This window comes from Buteo buteo, chromosome 23 (assembly GCF_964188355.1).
Source record: "Buteo buteo chromosome 23, bButBut1.hap1.1, whole genome shotgun sequence".
NCBI lineage: Eukaryota > Metazoa > Chordata > Aves > Accipitriformes > Accipitridae > Buteo > Buteo buteo.
Window position 1 is genome coordinate 21,033,760 of NC_134193.1, and position 17,647 is coordinate 21,051,406.

Sequence of the window (17,647 nt, forward strand, 5' to 3'; positions counted from 1 at the left end):
TAGGCTCACATGTTGTCGCAGTTAACAGGCGCAGTGTCCACAGTGAACTGGGCAGCAGGAAGGGCCCATCATGAGTTTGCAGATTCTCTCCAGCTCAATGCTGACAGATGCTCCACTGGCTCCCACCTGCTCGTCTCGGGCTCGTAGAGAAGTGGTACAGGGTGTTTTGCAGGCATTGAGCTGTGCCCGCAGGCTCGTGTGGCCCCATCAGCCGTCAGAGGTAGCGCACGGAAGGCTTGTAGGTGCAGGAAAGAGAAAACATGAGGGAAAATGGTCTGAGCTCTGAGAGCGGGAAACTTTCCAGTGCTGAATCCAGAGAAACAGGGAACCAGCCAGACACCTTGCCTGGCAAAAAGGAACAAAGCACGTGAAGCGAGCACCAGCACCACCACGCCAGGATCTGCACTGCTCCCAAAGCTAAGCTTTGTTTAGCCCTGCCAGGGCTACGTTGTGCGATGTGAAAGTTTTAGGCTAAGATTAAGTGGATGGGGACCATTTGAGACCTCACCAGTGAGTAGGACTGCGAGTCCTCTCTACAGACCCCATTGCTGCAAGGGGTGTCCCTGTCCCCGCAACCCACCGGGCTGCACCCACACTCGCCCCTTCGCATCCTTCTGCCGTTCTTGTGCTTCACAGCAGCATCTCTCCAGCCGAGGGCACATCTCACCCTGGCATGGAACGTGACCCAGCAGCACCAGCTGCATCGTGGCAGGCACTGGGCATCTGCCCGCTGCACACACTGACCCCCAGTGCCCAAACTCAATAATCCTGAGACCACAAAAAACCAGTGATGTTAAAAAAAAAGACTTTTTAATTGTACATCAGACATATTAATTACAACTTGGGTATAACGAGAGTTGGTTATTACAAGCAGCAACCTGAACTCATAAATCTTTAGAAGGTGCACAGAGTCATTATAATATCTATTACAGCTAATGCAAAATATACTCTGCAACAAAAATATTTTTAAAGGCTCCACATTCAATTCTCAGCAAGAGGCCAGGAGGAAAGGAAAGGGAACAGAGAGGGAGAGGAGAGGAACCAGGGCCACGTGTTGTGGGTGCTCCCATGAGTGCAATGTCCATTGGCACATCCTGCGGGAAGAACCCCGCTCGGCCCTGGCATGGCTCTTGGCAGCCCCCGGACCCCCAGGCAGCAACTCGGACAGTAACAAGGGCTCCACAGGCACTCATGAAAGGGAAATACTTTAAGCGACCCTTTGGTGACAAAGCAAAGGCAAGGATGGGGAGCGACCCAGCTGGCTGCAGGAGCTGCAGCCCTCCCTGCCAGGGATCGGGGGTCCTGGCAGCACGTCTCCCAAAAGGACAGGGTGCCTCCGGAGATGCTCCCCTCCGGACGAGCCGAGATGCAGACCCTCAGGGTGCCAAGCACCTCTCCTCAAGGCACATCTGACCCTGCTCGGCTCAAACCATCTTATGGCTGCAGCTGGACGGAGCCTTGTCTCCCAGACCTTGCCCCGCACAAGCGGCCAACAGCTTCTCCAGTGAGCGCAACACCAGGCAACTCGTCAGAAAGGAGTTAAAATGCTTTTGCCTGTTGAGCCAAATGTTCAGGCTCCTAGTATGGGCACTGAAGCAGCTCACGCCTGGCCCAAACCCACAGGCACGTCCCGGGGCTGCAGAGAAGCTGCTGCTCTGCACCATGGCCCCGCACAAGGCATCGTCACCAGCACTGTCACCTCACAGCTGCACAAAGACCCAGTGCCTGCTAGATGAATTAAAACATCTGGCAAACTCCCCCTTCATGGGTGTCCCACTACGTTACTTTAGCAGTAGCTGAAGCCAAAGTTTATTTTTAAGGACCACACTTTGGCCTCTGGTTTGCAAATATCACCTGCTCCCTCATGCCGATTACACTGATGAATTTTTCCCAAGTAGTTTTTCCATAAAACAACCTTTTCAATTCACCCTCCGGTCGGCAGATCCCGCAAGCACGTGTACGAACAACGATGGGGCTATAGGACAGGGTGTGCTGACAGAGCAGGACCACGTAGCCCCCCAGCATCGCCCACCCTCAGTCCCCATGGGACAACCACAGTGGCGATGGGGGAGAGACAAGGAGGCCAACATTAAAAATATATATATCTCTCTCTTAGAAAAAAAATCTAACAAATATGTCTGATGATAGTAGAAATTTTTTTAAAAAGACAACCGCTTTGCTCCTGATCAAGCTGGCAGTATTGCTTTAGTTAAAGGAGGGGGCTGCTCCTTCTCTTCTGCAGACAAACCAAACCCCACGTGTTCACAAACATCGACACTACACCAGTAACAAAGCGCAGCCACTCTGCAGCAAGGCACAGCCACGAGGCCACAGGGATGGCCACGGGGACCCCAGTACAGCCCCCTCCCCGTGCTCCCGCCGTCCTCTTCGGCCTTTTTGGTTTGTCTGCTCGTTTGGCACATTGAGGATGAAGATTCCTGTGGGAACAAAGGCCTCGGGCTCCAGTCTGTGAAATGCCCGTGGTGGTTTTAAGGCAAAGGCGTTATCTTTTGGCCAATCTCTTCCAAGACCATGATTGTCAGAACAGGGAAACAAAGCTGGTGCATCACACACAGTCCAGGTTGCGGGACAAGAGCAACCACGTACGTCTGCCCCACGGCCACGAAAGCTGGCTGCATGTGGGCTGTTTACGCGGCATTTTCCCCTCATTTAAAACAAACCACATTCCTTTAATGAATGGATTTATGAAGAGGAGGAAAACCCCATATACTGGCTCTGGCGAGAGTTGCCCACAGTTTCCTATGGGCACAGGGACGGGCTGTGAAAGCACGGGTGAGGGAGGTGCTTTTGCTTTAGCAGCAGGACCTCCTCGAGTCTGCTCTGTAAGGCTTGGACGTGGGGATAAGTCAGGGTGTGCCGGGCACCGGCACGACGTCCGTCTGCGGGAGCAGGTTGTGGGGTGCCCTCCAAAGAGGCTTCCCCAAGGGGTGCCCAGCCATGCCGGGGGGACCCTTCTGGAAAGGCCAGACCCGCTCGCTGCTCTTACCACCACCGCGCCGGTGCCTCGGGCTTGGCCAAAGGCTCCATCAGGAAAGCGCAGGGCCACGCTCTTTGCATATACATGGCCATTAAAATAACAATTGTTAAAGTAAAAAAAAAAAAGAAGAATACAGCGGCAAGGCTGCGGGTTTCACCCCCGGGCAGCACCGCTGATGGCACCAGCTCCAGCACTGCCTCCATCCGTGACGGTTCCCGGGGAGCCGGCCTCGGCCGGGACCCCCAGCACGGAGGGGTCCCAGCCCTCCCCGCAGGCCAGCGTCCCTTCCTCTACTTCACAGCGAGGGTTTCCCCGTCATCCCGATCTCCTCTGGTTTGGCTCCGGGAGAGGTTGAGGGGCTGGCGGGGCTCAGTAAGGGGTCGTGCCTTCCCACTCCACCAGGTACTGCACCTTCCCCTCCAGCGTCACCCGCCGCGCCAGCACCTGGTACTTCTCGCCGCAGACCAGCCTGCCCGCCGCCCCGAAGTAGCTGCTGATGGAGGACTTGAGGTGGGAGAGCGAGGAGTCGTCCTCGCTGATGCTCTCGAAAGTGTGGCTGTCGATGCCGTCGTCCGGGCGGTCGGGGCCGCAGGCCGCCTCGCTGCCCTCGGGGGTGCCCCCGGCCGGGCGCCCACCCGTCGTCTCCCCACCTCTCCTCTTCGCCCCCGCCGAGGCGTAGGCTGGCGCTGCCAGCTTGCGCTTGCGGCTGCCCACGGTCCTCTGGCTGCGAGGGAGAGGACAGAAGAGGGGTGAGGGCAGCACCCAAAAGGTGCCCCCCCGCCACCACCACCATGCTGGCTGCGCCTGCTGAGCCTGGAGGGAGCACGCCGGGAATTCGGGTGAGCCCAGCAAGGACGGACGGCTCCGACCCTGCACACCCAGCGAGGCAGCGCCGCTTTGGGACCACCAGCCTGTTTTGGGAGGCAGGGAGGAAAGGCTCCCCGATGCGGGACATCCCTGTGCCAGGACACAAGAGTGCTGAAGGGGGAGAGGGGCAGCCCCTCGCCCACCTGGCCATGTCACCGGGACCCCTCTCTGGAAGGGGGCGAGGGGGCACAGCCCTCACCTGGACTCGTAGGAGAGGCTCGTGGTGGCCGAGCCCGAGGTGCTGGCGGCATCTGTGGAGTCCACGTCCGATAGGAACGTCTGTCCCGAGCTGGCACTGGGGACGGGATGCAGCATCGGCCCCAGCCCAGCGCAAGGAGCACCGCGGCCCCCCACCGCCTCCCCAGCCCTGTCTTTCCACTTGAGTGTTTAAACCTCCCTCCCTCGCCACCCGCACCCCCGGGGCCGGCCGCACGGACCTTTTCAGGCTCTGAATTTCATCCAGTGTGAAGTCAAAGATGCTGGCCAGGTGGTGGTTGGTGCTCCAGGCGGAGGTGAAGTCGCTCTGCGCCGCGAAAACAAGCTCACTCGTCACTGCCGCGCGGAGCGGTGCTGCCCGCGGCCCCGGCATCGTCACCCTCTGCCCAGGCACCACCGCGCTCCTTCCCACGGCCCCTGGGAAGCGGGCTTGGCACAGGACATTTGCAAACCCCAGGGCGCGGGACCGGGGGGTCTCCCTGCCTGTGGGAGTAGGGGAACCTCATGGGGAGCCCCAGGGATGGGGCCAGGGGTGCGGGGCGGGGGGGTCCCACTCGGCTGCCAAATCCCGGGATGGTCGCGCAGAGGAGGGGGTGAAGGACTCACGCTGGGAATGGCGTCCTCCAGCAGGAACTTGGCCCTCTTGCGCCGTGCCGCTCGCCGCTTCTGCTGCTGGAGCTGCCGCGGCAGCAGGCTGCAAAGCAGGGAGGGGGTGAGGCTGCCGGGTCGCCCCAGGGGAGCACAGGCACGGGGTGCTGCGGGGGGGTGCCCGGGCAAATTTGGCCACTCACCTGTCTTTATGGACATATTTGCTTTTTCCCCTCTTCTTCAGCTCGCAGGAGCCGCTCTCGCCCACGCCGGGGGCTTTCTCTGGCAGCACCTTGCTGGGGGGGTTTGGTGGGACGCGGATCCGCAGGCGAAAGATGCATTTCTTCTTTTTGATTTCTTTCCCACACAGAAACCTGGGTGGCAGAGGGGAAGAAACAGCCTTTAGCCAGGGGCAAGGGGGGGCCGCAGGAGCATCCCGCATCCCGTCCTGTCCCCATCCCTCGCCCCACCGTGCCCAGGGGCTCACCTGCTTTTATAGCTGTTGAGTGCATTGAGGAGGTGGGGGCCGCGCTCAGAGATTGGGGTGCCCGTCAGCTGCGGGGAGACAGCAGAGGTGAGGCAGGGCTCGGCACCCACTGCGGTTATGCAAAAACTAAACAGATGGGGGAACTCGAACTCCGGGTTTCGGCTCCTGCCCAAGGTCAGGGAGCGAGGGAAGCCAAAGCCCAGAGCCACCCGGGTTTGGCATCGGCTGCCCTCGGTGCAGGGGAGGGAGGCGTCTGCAGGGAACCGATCCGTCCCGACGCGGTGACAGGTTTCCAACATGCTTGGGTTTTAGCACTTCTCCCAGCTCTAGTTCTGACCGGGAAACTTGCCAGGTATGACACCCGAACAAAGGGAAATCCCAGCGCAGAGGAAGGCGATTAAGCTCATTCTGAGCAGGAGCCGCCCGTGCCGAGCGCTGCACGAACCAGGGGTTTTGCAGAGATGCCCAAGCTCGTCGGCGCGGGGCTGCTGGCGCGGTGGCACTGCCAACACGCGGATACATCCCTTTCCACCATTCACCCTCTGCCTGCCCCAGCTGCACCCCAGTCCCAGGAAAGATCCGTCGGCTCTGCCCAGGGCTCAGCGCTGCCTCCTGGCTCCGGGAGCAGCATCCTCCGACGCTGCCCGATGGGGACACCCTGCTCCGACACCAACCCCACGGTGGGTGAACTGTCGTGTGTTCCCAGTGGGTGCAAACCCCCAGAGATACCGGGCAGGTGTTTTAAAGCTCCTTCCCTGCCGGGGACCGGCCGAGGAGCAGCCGGCTTGGGCCACGGTGAGCGGGCACTCCCAAAGCTCCGAACCCTTCCCAACAAGCAAGACGCAAACACACCTCGAGGTTGGCGGCCGCTGAGGGGAAGCCAACCCAAACAAGGGGCAGAACTCGCTGCCCCACCATTTCACCACGAGCACTGCCCTTCACCGGCCAACCTGCCCCAGCCTCAGGGTCTCGGCTGCCACGGGAAAGGAGGGTCCAGTCCCTCCCAGCCGAGGTTTCGGGGACAGCCGGCCGTGAATTACACCCCTGGCAGTACCTCTCCCTCCCCGCGGCTGCTCTCCAGCCTGACCCCGGGCTGCACGTTTTTACCTTCCCGAGCTGCAGCGGATCCCAGTGGTGGTTCACGAAGGCCAAGATCTCCTCAAAGTCGAAGTACTTCTTCTTGCTCTGTACGCCCAGGTTGTAGAGGGCGAGATGGACGACATCCACCCTGCGGGAGCAAAGGGGGCGAGAGGGTCAGCAGCCCACCCTCTCCCCAGCAAGACGGTACCCACCACGATGCTCTGCTCCGCCAGCGCTGCTTGAGCACAGCGCCCAGCACAACCCTCCCAAAACCTTCTCGCTGGAAGCTGGGACCAGTCCCACACTCCACAGGGGTAGCAGCCCTGGCCCAGACACATCCCACGGGATGCTGCAGCCAGGACAGGATCCCCTGAGCTTTGGGGAGGGGTGGGACGCTGCCTGCAGCTGGGGGGAACCCCAAACATCAAGACCCCTGAGCCCAGGAGCTGGAGGACGTGCTGCTCCCAGGACGAATGCCCAGTTTTCCAGCTTTTTAATAAGCCCCAGCCGTGTGCTCTTGCTGCAGTTAAGTACGGGAGCAGGATGGCTCTTATTCACATGAAAATAGACTGTCTATTTTAACAACCCAATCTATCCTGTGGGATTTTACACTTGCATCTCTGAAAATGAAAGCCAAGCACCACATCGTGCAGGACTTCCCTTATTCTTCTTCCAGCCTGCTGTGCTGCTCAGTGCAACATCCCCGAGGCAGCCGCGTCCCAGCAGCGCATTAGCACCAGCACCGCAGACGAGCACAAGGGGAACAGCAGGGAAAAGCTGGGCTGCTGGCACAGTTCATATACTTTTAGACCATTAAGGTACGCTAGAAAGTACCACTTGTACACTTGTATTTAATCACAGAATTTGACAACTTGTCACCCGATAGCTTTTTGCACTTATCTTCTGGCAAATTTGTACCTTGGCTCCTGGACAAACAGTAGGTTTGGGGCTTATTGAGAAACAGCTTCCCTGGGAAACAGCACCGTGGGGCTGGGCAGGAGAAGCTGCACACCTGGGACCCACAGCCGAGCAAAGGCTCCAGCTCAGGGCCGGGCTGGGATGAGCGGGACACGCTCCATGAACTCATGCTGCTGAAACCCAGCTCCGGGGCTGGCCCCAAGGGCCGGCACGTTCCAAAGGAGCTGGGGCCATTTCTTACCATCTCAAGGGCAGGCGCTTGATGTATTCAGGTCCCTGGTTGCATACGGAGCAGAAAAACACATAGAACCTGGAAAACAGCAGGGAGGGAGAGCGCTGGGGGTGGGGGTCGGGGTGAGGACAGTGCTCCAGGTGCCAACAGCGACAGCACGGCCGGGAGGAGCGGGGCTCTGCGGGACCGGGATGGGGGAGATACAGCCTGGGAATGTATCCGTGCACGAGCAGCTCCAACATCCAGCACCCACCCAGCAAAGTCCGGAAGGGACGTACCGGTCTCCGAACATCATGGGGTCGTTGAGGCACTGGGTGCAGGCTTCGTGGAACCACTGCCGGCAGCGGTAGCACTGCAGCATCTTCAGGTACCACCTGGGGAGGGAGAGGAGGTGGGCGATGGCGAGGGCAGCATGCGGCAACCACTGCCCCGGCCCCCTCCCAGGCATGGACCCCCTGGCCAGGGGGACCAGAAAGTCTGGCCCTAACTTGTATTCTCTGCCGCCACGGAGGTGGGTGCAAACGGTGCCTCCGGGAGCAAGCGGAGACCCCGATGGCAGAGGCAGCACAGGCAGCAAAGCCACCGGCCTCGGAGCAGTCCCCTGCAAGCTAGGGACTTCTCTCTTGGGGGCAAAAAACCCCCACGCCGATCCCATCTTCCTTTTGCAAACGTTTTTTCCCCACAAAACCAAATGCAATGACCCTCCCGGCACGCAGGCAGGGGGCTTACTCGCCGGGGCCCCCGCAGTAGCAGTAGCACTGCTGTTGGTTGGTCCGGTGCGGGGAGTCCCACTCGAGCAGGTCGGGGTTGTAGGACAGCACCATCTTGACGGCTTGCAGTGTCTTGGCGATGGCTCCCTTCTTCAGGGCACCCCCCTTCTGCGGGAGCGAGCAGGACGGGGCGGGGGTCAACAGAGCCGCCCGGTGGGCCGCATCCTGCACCGCTGCACCGAGGGTGGGCGGCACGCGGAGCCGGCGGTCCCGGGCAGCCCCACTCACCCGCACGGCCAGGGCGAATATGCAGCGGCGGCAGAACCACGGCGTTCCCAGCGGACCCTCGCCGCCGCTCGCCACCGGGACGTGGCACTGCTGGTGATAACCTGCGGGAGGGTTCGGCGTCAGCGCCACCGGTCCGGCCGGACCCTCGCCCTCGGGGCGACGTGCCCGCACTCACCCAGCCCGCACTTCCCGCAGATGAGGATTTCGTTCATGGGGCCCGACGTCTTTCCCAGGCAGACGTTGCACTTGGGTTCCTCCCCGGGGACGCCGGCTGCGGGACGGGTACGGCAGAGTTGGAGACGTGCGAGGCGCAGCCACGTCTCCGTGACGCCGGGAAGGAACCCCCGGCGTGGCGGTGGGAAGGGAGGAATGGGGCAGCACTCACCATGCTGGATGTCCTTCCAGAGGACCCAGTACTTGGAGTTGTCCTCAAACGTGACGAGGCAGCTCTGCTTGGAGCCGCTCACCTGCGGGGAGAGAGCGGGAAGAACCGCCGGGCGTCAGCTCCCATTCCCGGCGCTTCCCTCTTTTCCCTGGTGAGCGGCCCTGCCTCTCGGGGCTGCGGGAAGTTGGGTTTGGGCTGTGATCCCCAGGGGCAGGACGTCAACCCAAAACGCTCCCCCTGACCAAAGGCATGTCGCGGCCCAGGCCAGCACCCTCCGAGCCACGAGCCGACCCAGGGAATGGTGCTAGCTACACTTTGGGTGCCCATGTTACCCTTTTGGGTGCCCACATGTTACCCTTTTGATCTTTCCGAGGTAATAGAGCCCGTCGGTCCAGCGGCACAGCACGTACTGCCCCTCCGTCAGCTTGACCATGAGCTCTCGGCAGCCGCTGCCCCTCCGCGCCGAGGCGGCAGCCGGGGCTTGCTGGACACGGCCAGCGGCCGCGTAGACATCCCGGATGATGGGGTTGAGCTTGGCCGTCTCCATCAGCAGAGCCTGGAAGGGACAGACGCACACGCTCGTCGCCCTGCCCTCGCGTCGCGACACAACGCGCCCGTCGGCCGAGCGACGGCGTCCCGGCGGGTTTTGTCGGGGAGCAGCGAGCCCGGGGCTGGTTCAGCCCCACCAGCGGGGGCTCAGGACCCGCAAACCAAGTGCTGACGAGCCGGGTTCGTGCGCGTGAAATCCAAGGGAGCAGCCGCGAGCTTTGCTACTGTTCAGCAAGAGTGAATTAACCCCTCAACTGCCTCGGCTCCCGCAGCACAGGGCCACCCCGCCGCGGGGCACGGGGACACGCCACAGGCCTGCACGGCCCCAGCCTCGGGAAGGGGCACGTGAGGGATAATAGCTTTAGATTTAACGGGATTTTTTTTAATTCACAGTTTCCTAGCAGTTTCGCGGGCTCCCAAAGCAACGGGACGGCTGCGCGAGCGGGGAAGTGGCAGCGCTACACGCAGCGAGCGAAACCGAGCGGCCGAGTTTCGCTGCCGGAGGGTTTGAAGCGTGCAAGGCGGCCGGAGGGTGCTCAGCCGGCCGCCCCCACCCTGCGGCCGGAGTTGCGATCCTTTACAGACATCGCTAAACCGACCTGAAAGTCACTTTTTCCCCCTGCTTTGCCGCTCCCGTCACGGCGACACGCGTGACCTCACGCCGCCGATCACGACCCCAAAACCTCACCGTGTTGGAAGCGCTGCCCGGATCGTGCTATTAATAACGCTCTCGTTTCCCGAGAACAGCCTGAACGGGCAGGAGCGATCGAACTTACGGTAAACCGGGTGCGACCAAAAAAAAAAAAAAAAAAAAAAAAAAAAGAAAAGAAAAAAACAACAAAAAAAGGGAGCTCCTGCGGGACCGGGGCTGGCAGGAGCCGCAGCAGCGAGCTGCGACATGTCACCCAGCGGGATTTTCGCGTCGGGAGCGATTGATTATGAAAGCGAAGGCGGCTCCGCGCCCCCCCCCCCCGCTCCCCGAAGAGCGCCCGGCGGGGACGGACGGACGGACGGACACACCGCTCCCACCACTTTTCCCCCCCTCCCTCCACCCAGCCCCGCGGTCACGGGTGGGAGCCCCCACGGCGGGCAGCGGGACCCACCGGCAAGCAGGTTTTTTTTGGTTTTTTTTGGGGGGGGGGGGGTGTCACGGAGCCGACCCCTCCCTCCCCCCCGCAGCGGGCCCGGGCCCGGGCCCGGGAACTGACCCGGGAGCGGCTCCGGCGGCACCTGCCGGGCGGGACCCACCGCGGGCAACCCCGGGAGCGGCGGCGGCCGCCGGGCCCCGCCGCCATTGGCTCATTCAAAGGCGCTTTCGGCTCCCGCCCGGCCCCGGCCCCGCCGCCCCGGGCGCTTCCCGCCGGTGCTTCACCCCCCCCTTCCTCCTCCTCCTCCTCCTCCTCCTCGCCAACACCCCCCCTCCCCCTCACCCAAACTCCCCGCTCTCCCCGCGGCGCTGCCCTTACCGCCGGGCCGGGTCAGCCACGCCGCCCTCTCTGCCGCCCACCGGGCCGGGTCAGCGCCCGCCCGCCCGGGGGCCGCGGCGGGGAACGGCGGCGGCGGCGGCGGCGGCGTGGGGCGGGGGCAGGGCGCGGGGCGCCATCTTCCCGCGCTTCCCCCCGCGCCTCCCGCGGGCATTGACGTCCCGCTTATGCAATTAGCGCGGGGCCGCCTCCGCCGCCTCCCACGGCTCGGAGCGCGGCGGGCTGGCACCCAGCCGCTCGGCACGGCCCCGGGGGCCGTGTCCGTGTGTGTGTGTGTCCCCCCCCTCCTCCTCCACGGCCGACCCGCCGTGGGGTACCTGCCGCTGCCCCGCGTGGGTGCCGTCCCACCCCAGAGCCCCTCCGGGGCACCCCACGCGAAGCAGCAGCAGCATCCCACCCACCCACCCGCCTTCTGCTCGAGCCCACTCACCTGGGGGTCCCGCGGCGGGGGGGCACCCAGGGCCAAGATGCGCACCCAGCGCCCATCAGAGGGTGACCCGCGCCGTCACCCTCTGCCACACGCAGGGGACCTCCCTGCCTGTGTCCCCCCCCCACGAGCGGCTAGGGGCATCCCCCCCCCAGCCCCCCAGGATGGGGTGCGGGCAAGGGGCGCCCCAGCGGCGCGGCATTGTCCCGCGCGAGGGAACAACCTGTGCTTGTCGGGATTCCTAGAAACGGGGGTAGCCTTTCTCTGAATCTCGACAGAGAAAATCAATCACTGAAAAAATGCTCCGGTCGGTGCCAAGAAGAAATCTCAAGGATTTGCTGTTTGTTGGAAAGTGCTGCCAAAAAAAGAAGTGTTTTCAGGCCTGCTGAGGCAGTAGAGAAGCCGATTCCCGGTGTAGGGTCTGGGCCAAGCACAAGCAGAGTCGATGCGAATTTTATCGCCTGGAATCGATGAGCTCTGCGCAGCACCGTGGGGTGGCTTCCCCCGTGCTGGGGTTCACGGCGCACCTGCAAAAAAGCTTGCGCTGCCAGCGAGCAGCTCCCTTGGGCATCAGGAATGAATGGCACAGCACTGAAACGCCTTTTAAACACCTTTCGTGTAGACCTGTCGCCCTAGAAATAATTTTTTTTAATCAAACTTTCCCATAAAATGTGGGGGGTCTGAGCGTTCCCTGCACTGCAACTGGCCCTTGGCAGCGGGCAAGCGGTGCTGCGTGCGTGAACCTGATGGGAAATGCAGTTCCCCGAGCAATGCGTACCGTAAGGCTGTTCTCTTTCCTTTGCAGTTCTCGGTGTGTAATGCAAAGCCCAGCGCAACCTGAAGACGGTGGCGGGTGGGGGCCCAACATGCCGTGCCATGCCGTGCCATGCCGTGCCATGCCGTGCCATGCCGTGCTGTCCCTACGCCCACCTGGCTGGGCCCGTGTTTGCAGAGGTTTAGGCAGCTGAAAAAAAATGGCAGCTTGTTCCCCGGCATGAAACACCATCCTTTGCCTTCACAGGGAACCTGACGCATCTTCAAAACAGTCAAACGACCAAACGCTGCGGTGAGTCATGATGTGTTAGCCGTGAGTCACCGTGGGATTAAAATAACTCTTGCACCATAACTCTCCCCCTGGACAAACACCGGCGCTCACTTCACTGCAGTTGGTGGTGCTGGGTTTGACCGAAAGCGAGTCGTGGGCTGCGCTTGCGGAGCGGTGCTCCTGTCCCAGCCTGTCCCCACGTGGTGGAGCAGCCAACGGGGACGTTCTTACACCCTCCTCCCCAGCCACCGTGCTTTATGTTTGCAGCATCTTGGTTTTTTGCCATGGGAATGCAGATGATGGGACATGTAAAACACTGGATCAAGTTCATCATGGGTGTAAGTAGAGATAACCTTACCGAAAACCCTCTGGCACAGAGAGGGCAACCCAAACCCAGCACCGGCCAATGGAAAGAGCACAGTAACATTGCCCTGGAACAAAAGTCCCAGACAACATTAAAAAAAGAGGGGATTTGAGATGCATCCTCTATTTCCTAACACGACTGAAGCCATGCAATCGCATTTAACTCTGGTTTCTTTGCGGGTGCTCCTGCCACACCATCCCCATCGAGCCTGGCCTCAGCTTCCGCTGCAGTGAGCTACTGGGTGCTGCCTTCCTCCTCCTCCTCCTCCTCCTCTGCACACCCACCCGGCTGTTCCCACACACCCTTGGGGAGTCGGGGGAGCCACTGGTGATCCCGTTTCTTTGGCACCGTGTGAAGGCTCATGGCCCCTGGCAGCCCCCGGAGCAGGCGCAGTGGTCGGACACAGCTGAGTGACTGGTTTCGCACCGGTGGGGCTCCAGGGACCTCGGTGGGACGATGCCTGACACGCTCCGCTGGGGAAGGAGCACCCACCCAGGCCCAGGCCGACATGAATATTTCTGTGCCGCTCTCACATCTCCAGCTGAAGACACCTCAGTGCCTCGGCGTGCAGAGCCGGCAGAAGATGCTGACCTGCTCTCTGTGCCAGATAAAGCAAGGAAGCCCCCGTGTAAATCAAGTCATTAGACGCAGACTATTCTGTAGGCAAATGAACAGAAAGGAACGAGACCCCAGGCGATGGTGCAAAGCCGAGTGCTGGCCATCCTCCGCCCTCCTCGGTCGGGGAGCGGGGCCGGCGTGGGCTCCCAGGGCAGGTCGTCCCAGCTCCTTCCCTGCTATTGAATTTCCAAACAAAACCACTTGCAAAATGATTTGAATGAAGCCCCAGGTAGCTAACTACTCCGACACCCCCATTTTGTCTTTAAAAACTTTTCGCCTCCCTCCTCCGTGCCCTGCACTTGCAAAGGTGGGGAAGGTGCTTTCCCGCTCGCCCGAGGACGGAGCAGCCCGGCCAGGGGCCGGTGGGAACCGTGGCCGGGGCAGAGCCTGCGGCGTGCACGGGGTGAGCAGCTCCCGGCGCTGCTTTTCTTTCTGCTTTGAAAACTGCCCAGAAATCGGGTAGCTTCTTTTCACAGTGTTTTTCTTTCTTTGAAAACAGGAGTGGGAGGAGGGGTTGTATGTTGGCTTGTAGTCTTGGAAACCGAAGCCGAGGAATATTGAATGGAAACCCAAACATGAAGCTGCCTATGAACTACAGGCCTGATGTGGAGATAGGATCTGCAGAAACAACTCGCGCTGGCTGCAGCCGCTCCGGAGCCTCCTACGGCCGAGCGATGCAGGGCTGCGGCGCAGAGACTGTGAGACCCTGCGCGGCTCTTGTACGCTGTTCAAAACGATTCGCGAGTGCCATTTCCATCTGGAGACTCAGCTGGTAAAATAGGACACATCCACGCCAATAAAAGTAGCTACAACCAAAGTAGCTTGAGGCTATTGACATAACTCTCTCTCTCTCGGTAACGCTTCTCTCTGCCCCACGGGTCTCAACCACCTTTTCACTGAGACCATCTGACTGACCAACACAACCAAGTTAAGCTCAAAGCAACTGCGTGCAAGGTTATGAGTTCTTTTCCTGTCCTGAAGAAGGGCTTATAAGCCTAAAAGGTTGCCTGTTTTTTTTCAGCTTTATTAGTTGATTTGAAAAAAATATACTATATTTCCCTACAAACCTTGTCCTTGGTCATTTTAGACCATCGTAGCTACAGAAGCATTATGACTCTTTGCCAGCCTAGCCATTAAACACTAAGCAACTGGTCCTGATTTAACTCACTAAAACTTTCTTTGATTTTTCTGCATCATTTGATTTGGTCCAGACCAAAAAAAATTCACTTTGGCTGCTCATTTCCGCAACAGAAGTGATTTGCTGGATTAGAGAACTCTCGATATTGCTCCGATTTCAGTTTCTTTCCCAATAAGTGTCATCCGATTCCTTATCAAGACAGTTTTGTGGCTGAAAGTCTTGGAGATGAAAATCAGGAGCCTGTTCCAGGAACACCAGAGCCAGAGCGGAGCCCCGTGTTTGGAAAGCGCCGCGGCTCGATGCATTCCACATGGACGCGGTAATGCTCGGCGGTGCCTCGTGTGCCGCGGCACAGGGGGAGTTAGCTCTTGTTTGAGCCCTTTCAGAGAAAAGTGATATACCAAAGGGCAGAGTCGAACAAAGGTATGGTTGTAATTAGAATCAGAGCAGTTAAATCTGACATTCAGCTGTTTTATGCCAGCTGTGCCTTTAAAAGGAAGAGCATTTAGGCATTGGGTTTCATGTCTTTTTATTGTTTATTTAGCATGAATTTAATCCATATCCTTTTTTTTTTTTAGCTTAACTTTCTTTGCATGCGTCTATGCAATTGCATAAGACATGAAGAGCTTGTAAGTGTTCTTACAGCTGTGCAAGTTTTATATTAATGGAGTCCTTACATAATTTTGACACAGATACATTATGTACACGTCTGCAGTTCCTGAGCATGGCTCAGAAAAGATATGCCCCAAGAAAAAAAGAAAGGAAGAAAGAAAGAAAAGAAAGAAATTAAGAAAGGAAGGAAGAAAAGCCCATTTTATTCCTGGGGAAAAGTGAAAAATGGAGAGTGAAGATCTATATTTACGGGGGGATATTTGCACTGCCTACCCAGCTACAGAACTAGAGAAAGCAAACGCCTGTGAGTGCAACTGTAATTACCAGTGTTCAAGAGGAATTTGGGCTGTGCCGTGCGGTACGATGCTGCGCAGACCAGGACCCCCCCTGCCACCGGCTACCCCTGAGTCCGGGGCACGGCCCCACGGGTGGCTCTGGTAGCCCCTCGCTTGCCCTGGGGGATTTTGCTCCCCCTTTCCTCTAGCAGGGTGTTCCCAACCCACACCCCAGCCTGCAACGCAGAAACGGCAGGATCCCAATCTTTGCTTTTGCTCTTCAGGAGCCGAGGTGAGCCCCGGAGCCAGTCCTGCTCATCCAGCCCATGATGCTCCTGCACGGGCTCCGTCGCGTGGCTTGAGCCTGTGGCTCCAGGGTGCCCCGATGCTTTTCCAGCCTTGAGCAACCTCAAGACCTTTCCATCAGTTACGCAGAGCCCACACTAAACGTGCCACTTTCACAAGTCTCATGGCAGTTCAGCTTGCCTCTGCTTCCTGCCAGGCTGGCTCTTACCTGCTGTAAACAAGCAACGCTTCATCCCCGTCCCGTCCCGGGGACGGTTTTACACCGGTGAGCTCTCCACCCCACGAGTACAGCCGGTAACAAATTTCGTCCCTTTGCAGACATATGCCATCCAGGCCTAAGTCATCCCAAAAGTTGCCTCCATGTGATGATCCTCCGGTGATTTCATACCAAAGCGGTCAGAGGCACCTCTGCCCCAGCCCTGCGCTGCGGGACAACGAGCACAGGGTCCTGCAAACTCTGCAGCCTTGCAGCTTTCCTCCCATTTTACTTCAAGGATTTCCCCATTGGGAATCTCTGGCTAGAAAGCAAACTGGAACGAAAGGGCTTCCCATAAACTTTTAAAATTGATTTTTAAGAAGCGGGTCCCTTCTTCCATCATCAGCCCTGTCCTCCAAGGAGGACGCTCCGGCGAGGGCTGCATGGGCTCTCCCTGCTCCCCCCCGCAGAAGGGAGATGCTGAGCGAGGTCCCCAGCTCACCCCGTCCTGCCCCGCTCTCGTGTTCGGGGCAGGACAGGCACAGACTGGTACCGGTCACACCGGGATGGACAGAGCTCCGCTGCATCGCGTCCTTTCTCCAGGGTATTTATTCGGCTGGTGCCGATGCTTCTGCTTCCCTGCAGCTTGTGCGGCTTCTGTGTGATTTGACCTCCTGCCTGCAGCGACACCGGGCTCCTGCCATCAGTGGAATCCTGGCTGTGCACAGGATTTGAAGAAAATCAGTGTAATTGTTCCTGGTGGAATCACACTAGAGAAAAGCACAGAAGCGTCAGGTCATCCACTCTCCGCTGGATCACTCTCTCCACCTGCACATACATGTACGCACACACATATATTTCTGCTTCCCTCGATGCAGACACATAAATATTCTCTCTCGCACACACATATTCACATCTCTCCCACACACTTTCTCTCTTTCCCCAGCTCTCACCCACACACGGTTTTACTCATTTCCCCCCACCTTCTCTCTCTGTCTCTCACACCCAAGGAAAACCCTCTTAATTAAGAAATAACAGCTCTATGTGGAAAAGGATTTTGCACAAAAAAAGTAACAGCGGAGCAAAGAGGCAGCCAAGCCGCTGTGGGAAGTCAATGCCCACTACGATAAAACCAGGTAATTAAAAACCCTCAGTGGAAAAGCAGCTCCGCGGCCAGGGAGGACCAAGGAAAGCTTACACAGGTATGGAGCAACTCCAACTCCCCTGGCAACCAGGCAGAGCCGACCACTATCTTAATCTGCAGTAATTCTTGTAAAATCAGCTGCCACCTCCCTCCTGCTCCGCTCTGGCTGCAGTAGCCAGGAGAGGCTCTGGAAATAAGCTGGCTGTGCTGGATCAGGCCATCATCGCCCACGCTCGCCTCCCTGCGCCCAGATCCCCCTGAGCACTGAGCCCGGCTGGCAGGGGGGTAGCGCCTTTATTCAGTTTTCAACCCTTTATTCAATTTTCTGGGTCAAAACTCCATATATTGCGTCTTCCATGCAAACACCAACTGCCAGAGGTGATGAAAAGGTGACCCAATCGTTACGGCACTGACAGGAGAGCAGAGATGCTTTAGGGTTCATTCCCAAAGTTTCCACCGATTTCCTGGAGGACCACAGGCAAGGCACTTCATCCCGAGCGCCTCGGTTGACTGTTGGCATTATCAGCTCTTGGGGACCGGCGCTGGTTATTTCTGGGTCACCGGGCAGTGCACAGCACCGCTGGGCCCTGCGCTGGGTAAACCTGCTTGGTGCTACTACAGTAGAAATAAGTGGGTGTTGCAGCACTGCTCAGCTGTTTCTATAGCAAACCGCTATCATTGTATCTCCAGGTTGCTCAATCCCCTATTTTACAGTGAAAA

At 59.1% G+C, this 17,647-nt stretch overlaps 1 protein-coding gene across 2 annotated transcripts; it reads right to left on the bottom strand.

Annotated features, from left to right (window-relative positions):
• Nucleotides 1–801: 801 nt before the first annotated feature.
• PHF19 (PHD finger protein 19) lies at nucleotides 802–11,324 on the bottom strand. 2 transcript variants are annotated; one of them, XM_075055155.1, is made up of 15 exons: nucleotides 11,233–11,324; nucleotides 9,125–9,325; nucleotides 8,770–8,851; nucleotides 8,560–8,655; nucleotides 8,385–8,485; nucleotides 8,116–8,264; nucleotides 7,665–7,760; nucleotides 7,396–7,464; nucleotides 6,264–6,384; nucleotides 5,157–5,224; nucleotides 4,873–5,043; nucleotides 4,688–4,775; nucleotides 4,303–4,388; nucleotides 4,065–4,160; nucleotides 802–3,722 (listed from the first exon to the last, which is right to left on the bottom strand). In XM_075055155.1, the coding sequence occupies exons 2-15, from the start codon at nucleotides 9,314–9,316 to the stop codon at nucleotides 3,368–3,370; spliced, it is 1,770 nt and encodes a 589-aa protein (XP_074911256.1). In that variant the 5' UTR covers nucleotides 9,317–9,325; nucleotides 11,233–11,324; the 3' UTR covers nucleotides 802–3,367. The 2 variants fall into 2 exon arrangements, with proteins under 2 accessions (XP_074911256.1, XP_074911255.1); XM_075055154.1 differs by lacking the exon at nucleotides 11,233–11,324 and adding an exon at nucleotides 10,785–11,115.
• Between the last annotated feature and the right edge of the window lie 6,323 nt (nucleotides 11,325–17,647).

What these genes read in the sequence shown, in the direction of transcription:
- PHF19 (XM_075055155.1), bottom strand. Translation starts at nt 9,316, where the DNA reads ATGGAGACGGCCAAGCTCAACCCCATCATCCGGGATGTCTACGCGGCC. An exon ending in AAGCGCCTGCCCTTGAGATG is followed by an intron (nt 6,385 to 7,395) that starts GTAAGAAATGGC and finishes TTGCTCCCGCAG; the next exon opens with GGTGGATGTCGTCCATCTCG. An exon ending in GAAATTCAGAGCCTGAAAAG is followed by an intron (nt 4,161 to 4,302) that starts GTCCGTGCGGCC and finishes TCCCGTCCCCAG; the next exon opens with TGCCAGCTCGGGACAGACGT.